The following is a 16,867-nucleotide window of genomic DNA, read 5'->3' as shown; positions in this document are numbered from 1 at the left end:
AGGTCCATGGACCTAGTGCTGGCTACACTGGGGAATAGGTCAGTAAAACTACATCGCTCAGTTGCAAATTTTTCACACCCCTGAATTACTTAGCTTCCCAATATCCATTCCTAGTGCAGACCAGGCCTAAGAGATGCATAGCTCAAAGTGGCAGGTAATGGCTCAGTTTTTCTGCAATTATTCTAGAATTATCTGTTATGTGAATGGGTCATATTCAGAGAGGGAAGCTATTGTGTTATCAAGCCTAAATCCATTGTATGGTTTCTGATATTCTGGGAGAGAGACTCAAATTCATGACATTTTCTCTGAGAAGTAGGTTGATAGTTCTCCACAATGGGAGCCATGTAGGTGCCAAGTGAGTTTAGTTGTCACAGGATTAGGCGGCAGGTGGGGTGTGTGTGTTGTGGTGCCTGGGCTTTAAGCACCTAAATCCGTTTGTGGATCTGGCCCTAAGTTAATAAAGTTTTTGAGTCTGTGTATAGGGGGTAATGTTTAGTTTTGGAATGATTAGTATAGTAGTGGAACTTCTACAATTTCAAGTCCAAAAAAAGAGAGTTTTGTTGTGTGGGGGGTTATTTTTTATTTAGAACTCACATAGCACAAGGACATCTTTCACTGTTGCAAAATATTAGAAGATCCAACAATAACTGTGTAATATAGGGCCAGTTAGTGATCTGATCTCAGTAGGAAAAATGTTGATGGTTATTATTGTGGCTATGCCTGATTTGTTCCACAGCTGTTGAGTATAATGAATTAAAAACCACACATAAATCTGACTGTCTGTTTAGTTGGCTACATTTAATCTCTTAATAGTGCAAAACCACAGATGGACAGATTCAGAATTGAGGATAACTTCATGACAACTTAAAACCATAAATATATTTTTCTGCTTCCCCCTGCTTGGGGAAAATTAATCTTCTCAAATAATTGCTTTATTTCCTTATTCTCTTTCACATTCATTCTAACGAAGGGCATATGACAAATTGGCAGTTCACAAGAGGTTAACAGCAATTTACTCTGTCAGTTCTGCAGGTCATTCTGTTGGCTTGAGCAAATTGAGGTTTTGAAAGATTTTAACATATGCTTTATTTAATAACTACTATTATACACGACAACCCTTTCCCCCCATTATTTCCACCCCCTGTTTCTGAATGCATCTGCAGCTATCCAGTCTCCTTATTCCACTCTTTTCCTAGCCCATCCCAAATTGTTAACCTGGCTTTACTCCTCAATATGAATCCGTTGTGTAAGTGCATTGCCCTTACAGTCATGTCATTTTCACCACTCCTGTGTGATCATAGTGATTGTTTTAGAAGAACACTTACCATTTCAAGAATGCTGTCCACACCCTTTTCAAATAACACAGACATGAAGAAAAATTAGGAGATTCTTGGCACCCTCTAAATGTGCTCTTATTGTAATAAGAAAAAGTGTCCACGTGCTCTTCTAAATCTAATAAAATTACGTATTACTATTCTCTCTATATTAAATAGAAAATCTGTAGGGAGATGAGCTGCCATCAGTGGAATTTGTTTAGCAATAAGTAAAATATTAATAACAATCAAAACCCACTATTGCTTTGTGCACTGCCTTATATGGCAAGTCCCTACTCCTTGTTTGGGGTCCTTAGGCAAAGCTGCAATAGAAAGAATAAATAATAATTGATTAAAATCAATGTGTGTTACACTACTTAGCAATGTGGAGGAGTTTTGCTTTTTGAAATGCGTGAGGAAACTAAATATTTCGTCTCTTCTTCTCCAGTGAGCACCATCCTCACACTTGGAAAAAGCTGTTCCTTGTTCATCACTGGCCCGTGACCGTATGCAAGGTGAGCTTTGTTTTGTTTTTGATTTTTAAATACATCATTGTAAATGGAACTGTGTAGATCATGCAGTATATGGCTGAAAATAAGATGAACCTAGTATTATAGTAAAATCCCTGAAATATTTAAACCTACTTACATTTTGGTACTCTCACTTCTCTGAGTATTGGTTAATATCTGTTGTTTGTCACATCTTTCAGTGGCTCGAGAACAACAGTAAAGAACAAGTGGCTAGTGCCATATCCATAATAGTCTATAGCCCTAAGAGGTAGCATATACGCCTTAATAGTAAAACATACAATGAGCAATGGCGCCTCACAGTCTTAGGCTCATACAGCTATGTGACCCTAGTTCAGTTTATCAGAGGGGTAGCCGTGTCAGTCTGGATCTGTAAAAAGCAACAGAGGGTCCTGTGGCACCTTTAAGACTAACAGATGTATTGGAGCATAAGCTTTCGTGGGTGAATGCCCACTTTGTCAAACGCATGACGAAGTGGGCATTCACCCATGAAAGCTTATGCTCCAATACATCTGTTAGTCTTAAAGGTGCCATAGGACCCTCTGTTAGTTCAATTTAGTGGGCAGTTACTTACATGATGAAGTCAATGGACTATTCATAAGAATAACTGTCTACCAATTTGATTAAGCTTCACAATATTGGCTCTATTGTTTTAGTGCTGTCATTAAATATGGGTTAAACTGAAAAAATCAATATCTATCACTGATATGCCCAGGAATTCTGGCAGGAATTCTAGAACACAGAGTTTCCAGATACGTTTGTAAAGTGCTTAGCAAATAAATGTACTTCCCTTCAGTCCCAATGACATTAAATTCTGTTAAGTGGGTTTTTTTTTAGCGACGTAGGAGACACAACAGAGATCTGCTTTTTTGCTGCTGACTTGAAATTTAAGTTTAATTTTTTGGGGGTTCTTAATCAGATTGGCTGAGGCAGGGTGGTATGATCCTGTGAGTAATAAAGAGAAGCCTCAACTAGGGCAAGTGTTACTGCTACACATCTGGAACCGCAATTCTGAGAGAGACACGTTTATACCTCTGACTGTAGCATTTGGGGGCACACTCTCTTGTTTAAGGGCAGCTTTTTAGGCTTGTCAGCCCTGTTTCAGGAATCAAATTAGGGAGAAAAGCAGCAACAGTAAAACATATACAGTGTTAAACTCTTCTGAGGGGAGCAGGAGTTGTGCTCTACAGTATTCTAAATTGGGGGGGGACAGTGATAGTGGAGAACTTAACAGCCAATTTTTCAAACATGATAGTTGATTTCGGGTGTCCAATTTGAGGCATATTAGGTCTGATTTTCAGTGCTCTTGGATGCACACAGTTCACAGTTACTTCAGTTGTACTTCTGCTGGTGTGCACTTCTGAAAATCTGGCGACAGGTCAAGCATTTAAACGGAGGCAACCCAAAATCAAGGGCCTTGCAAATCTTTGGTTAAATGAATGAGACATGCAGACCATCAAAGTAAAATATTTTACTACTGTGCATCCACCCTGGCTGCTGCTTTTAATTTTAGAACTCTGATGTTGGCTGAAAAGTTGTATAACCCTCTGAGCTAAAATGGAGAAGCTGCAAGCAGGATAACTGAAGACTTGGCAAGCTACCGAAAAGGCAGGATCTCTAAACAGTAATCCTTACAGTGTCTCATGTAGGGAGAGGAATCAACATGGATACAAGTGTATCTAATGGACTAGAGAAACTCTGAAAGAATATAATCATTAGGTGACTTTTTGTACTGTTTCACACCCTTGAGTGGTTACAAGTTCCACCTCCTATGTTTTCAAAACTTACAGATTTCTTCTTGTTAACATCATGTAATATATGGAAGTAGGGTTCCAGAATGCAACTGTAGTTGGTTTAAAAAAAATAGAGTTTTTTAAGCTGCAAAACAATCTGTTTCTTAAGTGTCTTTCAAATGATTTACATATTAATTTCAGGAGGAAAATATCACTAGCATTGTGCCTTCTTTTTTCAAAATGATTAATAAACTACTCTGATGACTTTAAAAAAATGACTGGATACAGGAGATTGCAACACAGATTCTATCATTCATGTTTGTAAAGTGCTTTGATGATGGAATACTCTATGCAAATGATTATTATTATTATTAGGTTATATTTCCTGAAGGGGTGGAGTGGGTGTGTATGTCTGTCAGTCAGTCAGCCACTTTGCTTATATGCAGGGCTGTCTCCAGGAGGTTAAACTCTTGCTTGGCGTGCAGATGACTTTCATCTTTATTCCTACCAGCTGTAATTGTTTGTGTGTACAGAAAAGATATTCAGAAAACTGCAGATCTTTCTTTAGTAAATTAAAATGAAATCTGCTTAATGATCACTTTGAAATCCCTTGAGTAGAGTGTACATGCTAGAAAATAGAGACCATATGTACCTTAGATGTTTATACATTTTAAGCTATTACTTTATTGTGTATGGTAACTTTTGAGTAAATTTTTTCTCTGACTTGATTAGATTGGACATTATATGTTTAGGTTTTGTGTTAATAGATTAAGGCCAGAAGGGACCATTAGGGTCAACTAGTCTGACCTCCTGCATAACACAGGCTTTAGAATTTCACCTAGTGATTCCTACAGTGGAGAAAATTGTTCTTCCTGCTCCATAAGTGAACATTATTGAGCCCAGTAACTTGTGGGTGAACTAGACCATCTCTTTTAGAAAGGTATCCCATCTCAATTTAATGACTTTGAGTGATGATGAATTTACCGCTTCCCTTAATAAATTGTTCCAATGATTAATCAACCTCCCATAAAAGTAGCACTTTGTGCAATTAATTTTTTTCTAATGTCAACTTCCTATTACTTAGCCTTTGAGTCACTTTGACACTTTCACTGCTATTTGTAATACAGAGGTAATATAAACTACTTAAAAGCTGTGCTTGAGAACTCTTTTTAAAGGAGGGGTGTGCTGTTACGCTTGACTCATCATCGTGGCTTCAGTGATGGTGAGCTAACAGTTACTTTATGATTCTGTAGGAGTTAGAGGACTATTCAATCCTAGGGGATTGTGAACCCTGTTAGATGGGAATGGGAACAGTTAAATAGGAAAGGTTGTCTCCCCAGCTAAGGAACTGGAGGAGGGAAGCTTTTATGACTGTGCCTTTCTTTCTTGGAGTTGATTAAGGTAGAGGGTCTATTTTAAGTGCTGCCTGCTCTGGAGATACTTATTTTGGCAAACAGTAGCAGTAGCTGCCCTGCCATTCATTGGGAATATGGAGGCCTGTGGAGAGGGGAAATCTGTTGCAAGAGTTTGGTCATCCAGTCTCTGTCTTGGTGAGCAAGGGGAGAACAGGAAGGAAGATAAAGGCCACATCCTCAGCTCTGCTTAAATCTGCTTTGCACCACCCATAGCAATTGAACAAATGAGAAATGAGAGAGCCACCTAGGAGAAAGGAAACAGGGCTGACTGTTAAACAGAATGCATTGGTGACACAATGGTGCCACAATACCACCAACACCAATTCCAGGGCAGACTGCTAAAAACCAGGGCACAAATCCCTAATTGGTTGAGAGTTTTAAACATAAATTTTATCAACTAACTGCACCAAGTGCAAACTCCTCAGGTACTTTAACAGTCTTAACATGGAGTCACAGACAGTCCTTGGATATTCCATCTGTCTTGCCACCCAGGTGAGTCAGTCTCTGTGATAGATGGTCCCTTACGCTGAGAATCACAGGGATAGCTCAATGGTTTGAGCAATAATCAGGTTACTCCTAATCCCAAGGGACCAGTCACTTACCCCAGGTCAACTGTGCTTTAGATCTCACACCAAAGACAACACTTGTAAACTATATGAAGTCCTATTAAATAGGGAAAGGAAACTAGAGAGTTATTTACAAGGATAAAGCAAGCAAATATAGGCTCTGTTTACATTGCAATTGGACACCCGTGACTGGTTCATGCCAGCTGACTCAGGCTCGCGGGGCTGTTTAATTGTGGTGCAGATGTTTGGGCTGGAGCCCGGGCTCTGGGACCCTCCCACCACAATTAATTAATTAATTAATTGACACCACAGTTAAACAGCGCTGACTCAGGCTAAGGGGCTGTTTAATTGTGGTGTAAATTAATAAATGTGGTAGGTTTTTAATTGCAGTGTAGACATATCCATAGACACACAAATGAGTTAGTCCTAGGTTTCAAAAGGTAATATAGGCTTCTATAATCAGCAAGCTCTGTTTGTCCTTCAGGGCTAATCCAGGCTAAGCATCTAGGGATCTCTTGCTTATACCTAGAAACACCTTGCCCCGCAGAGTCCAAGCAGCATAGAGATCCTTAATTCCTTTGGTTTGGGGTTTTTATCCACCTCCTGCCATGTGCTCTCAGCTGCAAACTCAGCTGATGGGAGGAGTCCACTTGTATGACTGATTTTCATGAGGAGGAGAGCAAAACAACAAGAAGTATCTTTAGTCCTGTTGACTGCTGTTGACTTTTTCTCACTCCAGATGTAGGGAGTTTCCAGTTGTAAGAACCAACCCTAGCCCACCTGGTATCAATAGGTCTCCTCTTTCAGGAGGGATGTAACGATTTCTGTAGAAGAGCATCTCTTCACAATAATTAATGTCCTTCTCCTGTATGCAGTCACAGAGGCTCACAATACAACTGCTCAAGTATTACAGTGCAATTTGGAACACAGATATTACAAATAAGATTAATGCATGCAGCAACTTCCAAGCATTCAATAATCTAAACACTTTCTTGAAATTCTAACAATTTCACTTTCTTCTATGTATTACTCGCCATATTTGTCACAATTATCTTATCAATATTAACCCACAAGTGAGCCAGACAGATTCCAACTATGTATTTATCAGTGTCCACTTGAGACCCAGGGACCTTGGCATGAGCTGGCACCTGGTCTGCCAGCATCACACATTTCATTTAAGAATGAAACTAGTTTTCAATAATAGATTCATTAACACTGATATGATCAAAAATGTTCCTAGCTGCAGGGTTTTAGTTGTGACTGTATATTAAAAGTTACAAGGAAAAAGAGACACATCAAATAAAATAGAGTTATACTAGTTCAGCAATCAGAGGGATTATGGTGAACCACTGCTGTTTTGATGTGTCGTTAGACCAAAAAGTCCTTACTTATGGACACCAAATAAAGTTGTTCCTTTCTTCCTCTGTTAGTCATGTGCAAACGTTGCTGTTTCTAAAAATGAGTTGGCCTGATGGCCTGCAATTTTGTGTCAGTTATGCCTTTCACATTTTCAAAATTATTTAACTGTACAGTTGCCTTTACAATATGTTCCATCTCTGAACTGGATAGTCTTGTATTTGTACTGGTGTTACCCAAGAGACGTGTTCCACTGTAGATACAATATATTAGTGCTCAGGGTAAAATGTATTCTTCTGGATGAACTTGTTCTAAAACCAGGTTACCTCAGAGCAATTGTGTTATAGTTCTACACATCTGTGAGTATTTCCAGCAAATGTTTACTTGCAAGAGGCCTGTGCTACATATTTGTGAGGGACAGCTCTCTTCCCATATGGTCCCCATAAACTACCAGCTTATATCGTAACTACAGAAGCCAGCCTCTAGTTTCCATTTTCACTGTTGCTTTGGTGTTCATCCTGGATGAACTTATTTTTGTAGGATCTATATAAATGAAACAGATTTTCATTGAAACTAGATCTATTTATCATAGGTACCTATATGGCCCCCATTACAGTGGTCTCTGAGCACCTCACAGTCTTTTATGCATGTATCCTCACAACACCTTATTAAGTAGGGCAGTGCTATTATCCTCATTTTACAGACAGAGAGCTGATCCACAGAGATGATTGTCCAAGATCACACAGGAAGTATGTGGCAGAACTGGGAATGAACCCAGGTCTCCCAAGGATAGGGCTCTAACCAACACACCATCCTTCCTTTCAATATAAGAAGTGATAGATGGGCCCTCTGGTGGCTTGCATCTGCATTCTGGTTTTACAAATACAGTTTGAAAGATGGCTTATCATACCAAATTGGACTGTGCTGTACAGTCTGATTGCCAGATGGTTCTCAAAATGTTCAAAACCAGATTGTTCTTCTTCCACACCAACTACAACATCTCAAAGAACCACAGATACTGTAAGGTAAGTAACTGTTCTGTCTTAATTGTGACTCACAAATCTGGAGGGTAATATAGAGAAAGGGAAATCTGTAAAAGGTACTATGCCAGCCAGTTCAGTGTGGTGGGCCTGATTCTCTGGTACCTTGCACCTTGTCCATTTACGCTTGTGCAAAGTTTGGTGTAAAATGCTACCAGATCAGAATTCATCACTCACTTGCACTCAGTTTGCATAGATTTCAAATGATTACATAAAGTGCAAACCAATTGAATTTCAAGCCTGGTGAGTTTAATCCATGTTCCCACCAGTCTAAGAAGGATTTCAATTTGAAGGACTGCCAACCTTTGATGTTTGAATTTCTAGGAATTTCAACGCAAGGTCTTGATCCAGTTTGCACTGAAGCTAATGGAAGTTTTGCCATTTACTTTGATGGGAGCTGGAGCTGGCCCCAAGTGATTAGCAAACTTAGTGGTCCGAGCTATTTAGGTGTAAGACAGTGTTCAAGGGAAGATGTAACTTGCTGGATAGTTGTTAATTGACTGTGTTTCTGGTTTAGCTATCTGAAGTGTTTTGATTTCACAAATCTCCTTTGAGGAGCAATGTTGTTTGTCTAATTTCCCTTCTGGAATAAAACAGACACTGGGTTTAATTGCTGTCTAGTCACTGGACTATGTAGGTGGCAAGATCAGAGAGGAAGGAAACTGGCACACATGGAAAGAAAACATGAAAAATTAAGAATGCTGCTTTATGCATGGCATAGGACTGTAGAAGCTTGGACAATTAGTGAGGTTACAGGTCTTATTCTACCCTTCTGCAGTGTCAGAGCAGTAGCTCTGACCAAGTGAATCACACTAATTAGGGCAGGAAGGAACATGCAGAGATTAAAAGAAAAGCTAGGAGGGAGTTTTTGTTTTTTAATCAATATTTACATTAAACTATTTGGTGGTTACCAGGCAGAATATTGGAGAAAGTATAAAAATAACACTGAATCTGACAGTCTGAGCATCAAGTTTAGTGACTGATCAGGAGCATATAACCTACACTAAAAACAACATTTTATGCACAGAGCGCTCTGCTCTCCCTGTGTAATCAAGGGCTCTGCTTCCTTTCAGGTGGAAACCCCAACCCTTATATAATACACCTCTACCCTGATACAACGCTGTCCTCGGGAGCCAAAAAATCTTACCACGTTATAGGTGAAACTGCATTATATCGAACTTGCTTTGATCCACCGGAGCGTGCAGCCCCGCCCCCCCAGAGTGCTGCTTTACCGCATTATATCCGAATTCGTGTTATATCGGGTCATGTTATATTGGGGTAGAGGTGTAGTAATAGTCTGTACTCAAGCAAGTAGTTAAACTGAAATCAGCAGGATTAGTGCGAGGGTTTGCAAGACTGGGCCTCCATATTATATTTACTGAGCTCCTGGAAAGTTCCTGTATCTACTGTTCTGCCCTTTCTTTAGCAGTTAACGTTTTGCATAGGTAATTATTTGGGCTGTGAATGCTGGTGTGGTTCTCTCCCTTAATCATTGTATGTCTACTTGTATACCAGCAGTAGAATTGCTCATGGACATATACAAATTCTTGTTGGCGTCAGGGCCCAGAGAACACTTTTGTGCCCCCAAGAGTGGCTTAGCTGGCTAACCAGTGGAGTGGGGAAAAATGGCACGGTGGAGTGGTGCGCCCCAGGAAGTTGGCTCCCAGGGCAACCGCCCTGCTGGCCTTCCCCTAAAACTGGCCCTGGTTGATTTCACTAACACACCATTGATGGCTTCTCACAACGTTTAAAATCTCTTTGTTTTGGGAACTCTGAACTCATTGAAAGGGTCTGCTGATCTCTTAAATAGGAAACTGCTGGGAACTGCAGGCCAGATCCTCATTAGATGTAAATAAGACTTAGCTGCATTCACTTAGATGGTGCTATGCTGATTTACACTAACTGAGAATCTGCCCTTGATCTTTCAATTATTCGTGCTGCTCATTCAGCATGTTTGTGGTAAATCCCTTAGCATGCTCTAATGTTTTTAAACCCAAAATGGATTAGGTGATCTCTGACTAAGTAATGTATTTAATAAATGTTATGGACTTTTGCTTTCTTTAGATGAGTGAAAATGACTGCAAAGATCCCCCCCAGTACTGGACAATTCATGGACTATGGTAAGAACTTAAAACAAATCCTTTTAATTTCAAATTAGAAAAGAATGCCATGTTGGTCTAAATTCAGTGCTGGCATAAGTGGGTACAGCTTCATTGACTTCAAGTGTAAGGGCCTGATTCTCCTCCTATTTACACCGGTGTAAATCAGAAATAACTTCATTAGAGACAATGCTGTAAAATGAGTTTGAGGGAGAGAAGAATCAGGCTCTTAGACTTGGGGGGGTGGGTCAATGGATCTGTACCCACTTAAAGCAACACTGAATCTTGTCTATATCCTTATAAAAAAAGACCCAGATGTGCTTCTCTGCTATGGGATTTTAAGTCTGAAAGAGCCATGGGGCAAAATTCTGGATCCATAGAAGCTTATGGCAAAACTCCCATTGACTTCAGTGGAACAGGGTTTCACCCATGGTGTGTGATTTCCATCACAGGACTGGAAGCCAGTGTGGGCTCTAATCCCATCTCTGGCATTGACTCCTGCAGTAGCTTTGGGTAAATAACTCAATGATATTTTTTTTTTAATCTGTAGAATGGGGATGATAGTATTTAGGCATTACAGGGATTAGTTATTTGATTCTAGACAGGACTTTGAAGAAGAAAATGTTCATATTATGTGTCATAAGGATTAATATGCAGACTTTCAGCAACTGTAAACAGCTCCAAACTGTGGTCTGTAATCCAACTAAAAGCATCACCAGCCTTGATACGAATGTAACTTCTCTAAAATTTGTCTTATCAGTTTTATTTCTGCTTTCACTGCAAATTTACCCAGTAGGATGCATATCACAATGCCTAATTATAGTGTGTTTCTCCTTGAGTTGCTTGACTTTTATAGTTTTATGTAGGCATTTTCAGTAGCATAGGTCACAGAGGTTTAATAGCATGACATATGACTTCTAATTTTGATAATAAAGTCATATCAATTTAAGATATGTTTTCCCCTTTTCCATTCCACCTATGGAAAGGAAATTATGAGAAACTTCTGAAGTGTGTTTCTAATGTGAAAAATGACTTTGTAAACATGGGATTGAGGATTACATGTTTGTTGTGTCCAAACAATTTCCTTATTAAATGTGCTCATTTTACAAGTTCAAATGTTGTTTTCTGTCAGCCCTACAAATTCACTTGGATTCTGAAGGCCCGATTGTCTACGCATGTAAATCTGCTCAAGTCAATGGATTTACATGAGTGTAAAACTGGTGCAACATAAGAATCGGGCACTGAGAGTTAAGATGGGTTTTTTCCTTCTCCAATAATAAGTCCTACAGGTCCAGTTCAGACCTCTGTATTACCATCCCATTGTCTTCAAATTATGCTCTCATTGGTGCCTAAGCAACCAGTTACCATCAAAGGGATCTTCGCAGATGTAACTGATCAGATCTTAGTAAACAATACTGATGATAATGCATCCAAAAAAAGACTTCAGTTCATTCTCTCTTCTTAGTTCTGTTGGCTCTGCAGAGCTAGAAATAATAATAATAATAATAATAAAAAATGATACTTTTGTCTGCTGGTCTGACTTTGAATACACACAGGGAACAGATCTGAGGAGGGAGAAATGATCATGTTTTCCACAGGCAGTTTTCAGAGCAAAATCCCATTTATCACTGAATCTGTGCTTTTGCAGGTTCAAGTCAGACCTCTAACTTACTAGGATTTTTAGTTTTTGTGCTGGTGGATGCTCCACTGATCTGCTCTTATGAATGTGTAGCGTATTGAAGTATAAGAACCCTGCTCTAGCCAGAGACCAAAGTTGTATAGTTCAATACACCGCTAACTTATGATCTTGCATGCTTGGTGATCATGTGCAGGCACACAAATCAAATTGCAGAATAAGCTTTTTTTTTTAAAGTCTATTTCCAAAGTTGCTAATGTAAAGGGGAGTATAACTTCCTCTTTTTCTGAGTTCAGAGCACTTATTAGTGTCTCATGACTGAATGTGGCCTGAGGAGTCTAAACATGTTACAAAAAACTCATAGAAACTTGTGATAAACATGTCTGTCTCAAAGGAAACAACTGGCTGGAATCTCTGTGAAGATGTAGAGACTTTTCATAAAAAAAATAAGTGATTGGAAGAAAACATACAAGAGATTGGTTGCCTATCCTCTATAAAACTATCAACAGCATTACAACTAGGTTCCAAGGCAGTTGGAATTTGTGTGGGTCTCGGGAATCGTAAATTGAGTGACTCACTTAGGGTGGAATTGACTTCATTGGAGAGGGCCCAGGCAAAGTCCTCCACACCACTTAGGCACTTTATGCATAGCTAAAGTGGTGTGAAGGGCACAACAGGGTCCTCTGCACTTAGAAGAGTTCAGCCACAATTAGCACGTAATGAATTTTAATGCGTTTGTGATGGTTAAAATGCTGTAGAGATTGACTTGGGTTCCTTGGATTTTTAAACTCAAATTTCAAAGCTATAATCTTGTAACTTTGAAATGTAGCTCCGTGACACGACTTTTTCCACCCAGTACCTAATAGTGGGCATTCTGTTTTCATTTGTATATTTCTTCCCTAGGCCAGATAAAGTAGACGAATGTAATAGAACATGGCACTTCAATGTGACTGAGATTAAGGTAATTTTAATTTATTTAAATTAAAATGTTAATTCTGAGCAGGATTGAACACAATTACCTTTTCAAATCCCAAATATATATAACTTCATAGCATATCCCTTCTGATTTAATTTGTAATCTGAGATGGTTATACTTTTAAAAATTCCCATTCCAACATTCATTAGGTGCTTTATTCCCTTATTCTAAGTCTCTGTGAAGTTCAACGACTCCTTCAAATCACCATTGGTTTTGTATACACACATGGCTTGAGTAATTCCCTAGTCTTTTCAAGTAGAAACTGGCAGAACACTGGCTCTGGGCCTCCCGGGGCAAAAAGTCTTTCTGGAGGGGAGCGTTAGAGTGACCAGACAGCGAGTGTGAAAAATCGGGACGGGGTGGGGGGTAATAGGATCCTATAGAAGAAAAAGACCCAAAGATCGGGACTGTCCCTATAAAATTGGGACAGCTGGTCACCCTAGGGAGGGTACAACTAGAGCACCCCTTGCAACTTCTGTGCTGCTGGGCAGCCCAGCACCTAGGAGTGCATTTTCCACATAGCGTCCAGTAGTAGGACTCCTGTTGACTATCATCTGTTGTTTAAAGCTGTTCCCCTGATGGAACCAATAAGGGAAGTGAAAGCAGTGGTGGCTGCAGCCTGTCCTTTCCCAGAAGTGAGGTGCATCTGCAGGCAGGGAATGCAAATTAAGGAGAGCTGAACAGTAAGCTCTATGATGAATTTGACTTCTTTCAAACCATAAAGAATGGAAAAGTCCATTTATCAGTCAAACATTGCTTTATAATACAGGGTGGGGGATTAAAGGCTGGAGATGAGTAAGACAGGAACTGTACAATTTAAGAGGATTTCCGTAGGGTTGCAGAAATTAATCAGTTAATTAAACAGTTACAGAAATGTATCTGATTTCAAGAAAGGAAATATTTTTGTTCAGTGTTTCAAAATCTAATTGTACATTTGCATCTGAAACAGCCATAAGGATACATTTTCACAGGGCACAAAACCTCTTACTCACCTAGCAATAATTCTTTTTCACCTATATAACGGGTTTCAGCCAAGAATCTCCAAGGAGATTGGCAATGTTTTGAAAATGTATCCATTTATGTATATTGAGTATGAAATCCCTTTTCAGCTACACAGGGCAGATACATATTTTTAATTTCTAGGATCTCTTGCCAGACATGAGACAATACTGGCCTGATGTACTCCATTCATCTCCTAATCGCACCCAGTTCTGGTGAGTTCAAGCTACGATGGAAAATCATTTTGGATGTATCTTATAGTCTTTCTAAATGACTTATGTGAAGGAGCATTTGGTACCAGGCTTTAGACGCTTGCTGTAGTTGCATCAAAAACCTTGGAATAACAACTTTAGAAATTATTCTGCACTTTCCTTCTGTGTTTCTTATGCTTCGTCAATATTAATATTTACATGGAAGCAGGATCTCTGGCCTCAGTCTTCCAAAGGATTACCTGTGTAGACCCTTACACCACTGTTGTGTCCCAAGGACTACAGTGAGACTCTATGCAGTCATCTAGACCTAATAAGTGTCATATACAGACTTCTTGTAGGTGTATCACACATTCCTATAGGACTGGTAAAATGGCACACATTTAGAGAGACATTGAAATTCCTCATACAAGAAGTATATGAAGGTGCAGAGAGCTCCCATGAGTTCTTGTCAAACAAACTTGGTAGTGTTCTTTCAGATTACAGGTTTGGTTGACAAAGGCAACTGTGTTGATATCCTACACATCTACTTCTGTAAGGCATTTTGATGTAGTACCACACAATATTTTTTTTTGAGTTTTTTTTTTTTTTAAAGTCACAATACAAAAATCAGTGCAGCCCATATTGGATTGATTTAAAAACTGGTAACTAACTGATAGATCTTAAAAAAAAAACAAAAAAAACCCCCAAAAACGTAAATAGAAGTCATCATCGAACATTGGTGTTTCTAGTGGTGTCCCACAGGGACCTGTTCTTTCCCCAGCACTATTCATGATCTTTATCAATAATCTGGAAATAAATATAAAATTAGTGCTGGTAAGATTTACAGATGGCCCACAAATTGGTGAAGCAATAAATAATTATAAAGATAGGTTTGATCCAGATTCCTCTGTAGAACTTATTGTAAACTGTCCTCACTTAACAACATGCATTTTAGTACAGCTAAACACAAGGGCATACCTCTGGGAATCAAGACTGTAGGTCACATTTATAGGATGGAGGACTGTGTTTTGGAAAGCAGGACTGCAGTGTAGGGTCCAATATTAGTAACAGGATAAACACGATTCTTATTGTGTATGGTATTCTGCAGGGTCTTTGGTATTTGCAGTAGGTTAAGCTTGTTACCATGGTTTCCATGTCTCCTCTGTGTTCAGTCAAAGAAGGGAAGATAAAAAACTGTTTTTTTCTTTGTCCCATTGCAAATGTATTAATTCTTCATATCTGCTTGAAGTTGCTGGCTCACTAGAGAAACTGTAAGTCTGTCTCACAGCATGGGTTCCTTGTATAGATGTGAAAAGGAGACAGAGCATGCCTGTGAATGAAGAGTCTTTCCTGCCCAAAACCTCAACCCAAAAAGTTGATGGACTCATTCAGTATCTTATTAGATTCTCCCAGCTGCTGAGTTAAAATCCTTCACTGACTTAGTATCAGAGGGGTAGCCGTGTTAGTCTGTAGCCACAAAAATAATGAGGAGTCTGGTGGCACCTTAAAGACTAACAGATGTATTTGGGCATAAGCTTTCGTGAGTAAAAAACCCACTTCTTCAGGAGACTCCATGCATCTGAAGAAGTGGGTTTTTTACCCACGAAAGCTTATGCCCAAATAAATTTGTTAGTCTTTAAGGTATCACCGGACTCCTCATTGTTTCACTGACTTAGTTTCTGAGGTGCTTTTCATTAGGATTGGGTGGGTTATCTCCACCTAGAGGACTGAAAATTCTCTGGGGCAGTATCATAAAGCAGGCAGGGAGAGTGGCTGTCCTTTTGACCCTGCCTTCTCCCTACACAGAGCCCAATCCCCACATAATCCCAGGGCAAGAGAAACATGTCACAGAACTAGCACTTCCTGTACCCTGATCAACTTCTCTTTACTCCACTTTGCTCATCTAAACAGTTGGGAGCTTTTGGCCTGAAGACAGTAGTATATAGGAGCTTCTGTTGGTTTTTTTTTTCTGAGGGGGAAAGTCAAGATATGATGTCATGGTAGTGGACAGCAGATCTTGATAAATACAAGTGAAATATGTTCATACAAATCTGTTGGTAAAAAATGACTATTTGATCAAAATGAAGAAAAATCCTTGAAAACTTTGAATTTACTCTAGTCCCATATATCATCATGGCTATTGATTCCATTTAGCATTTCTGACTCAAAGGCTAGCCAACAGCAGTCTTGCCAGAAGTTGAAATAACCTGGGGTTACCAGCAGTATAAAAGCAATATGGCAGTTGGTTTAGGTATGTTTTAATTTTTTTTTGGTGACCAGTATTTGTTGGCTGTGAGAAATCCTTCCCTTTAATACTGGGAGCTGTTTAATAAGGGACAGTGTTGCCTTAAATATGGCTCTAATTACAGATTTTATGAACCTACAAGCTTTTACCAAACCTAACACCGCTGAAATGCTTCCACATTTTTTACTTAAGTTAAAATAGTTCTTATGAAACAAATAAACAGTCCTTGTAAATATTTCTTTTTAGAGTATAAAACCTTGAAAATTCAGCATGAAGAACCTAAAAGTGAAACGGACTACATAGATTTTCATAGTTGAAAGCTAAATGAAAGAGTTATATTAAAGAGCATACAAAGTGACAAGTAAATGGATTTTAAAAAATCCTTCCACTTAAGAATCTAAGATCTTAGTATCGTAGGAAAGAGAAATGTATGTATTCTACAATTTATGATTTTTAAATTGAAAGTGTCCCGTGTGGAGTAATTGTTTAGGGGGAAATTTTTGAAAAGATTGTTCATCCCAAACACATAAGGCTGTGGGCTCAACCCAAATGTGTACAGCGCAGAAGAAAGAATCAACAGACCTGGCAACTATCTGCATCTAATCCCCTTCGAGTACTGCAAGTTATGGACAGCTGTGGGTTGCAGCTCCTCATTATTCCTCCCGCAATATCTATATGCCTGTGAGCCACTGCATTTGTTTAGTTCTCAGACCCATCTGATATCTGATATGACTCTAGCTTTGTCCACCACACACTCAGGCTTCAGTGCTC

The 16,867-nt window shown here is 39.2% G+C and overlaps 1 protein-coding gene across 3 annotated transcripts in view; it reads left to right on the top strand.

Moving 5' to 3' along the window:
• The window catches only part of RNASET2 (ribonuclease T2), a 77,239-nt gene that overhangs the window by 47,257 nt on the left and 13,115 nt on the right, over window positions 1-16,867 (top strand). For 2 of the 3 annotated variants that reach the window (XM_065590450.1, XM_024112196.3), the window contains exons 3-6: window positions 1,762-1,828; window positions 10,015-10,070; window positions 12,589-12,646; window positions 13,805-13,875. In XM_065590450.1, coding sequence (XP_065446522.1) covers window positions 1,762-1,828; window positions 10,015-10,070; window positions 12,589-12,646; window positions 13,805-13,875 — 252 coding nt within the window. The remainder of the gene's footprint in view (window positions 1-1,761; window positions 1,829-10,014; window positions 10,071-12,588; window positions 12,647-13,804; window positions 13,876-16,867) is intronic. The other variant, XM_042848291.2, reaches the window with a different exon arrangement.

The sequence above is a fragment of the Chrysemys picta genome, chromosome 3, assembly GCF_011386835.1.
Source record: "Chrysemys picta bellii isolate R12L10 chromosome 3, ASM1138683v2, whole genome shotgun sequence".
In the NCBI taxonomy this organism is placed as follows: domain Eukaryota; kingdom Metazoa; phylum Chordata; order Testudines; family Emydidae; genus Chrysemys; species Chrysemys picta.
This window is presented reverse-complemented; position numbering and strand designations above follow the sequence as displayed.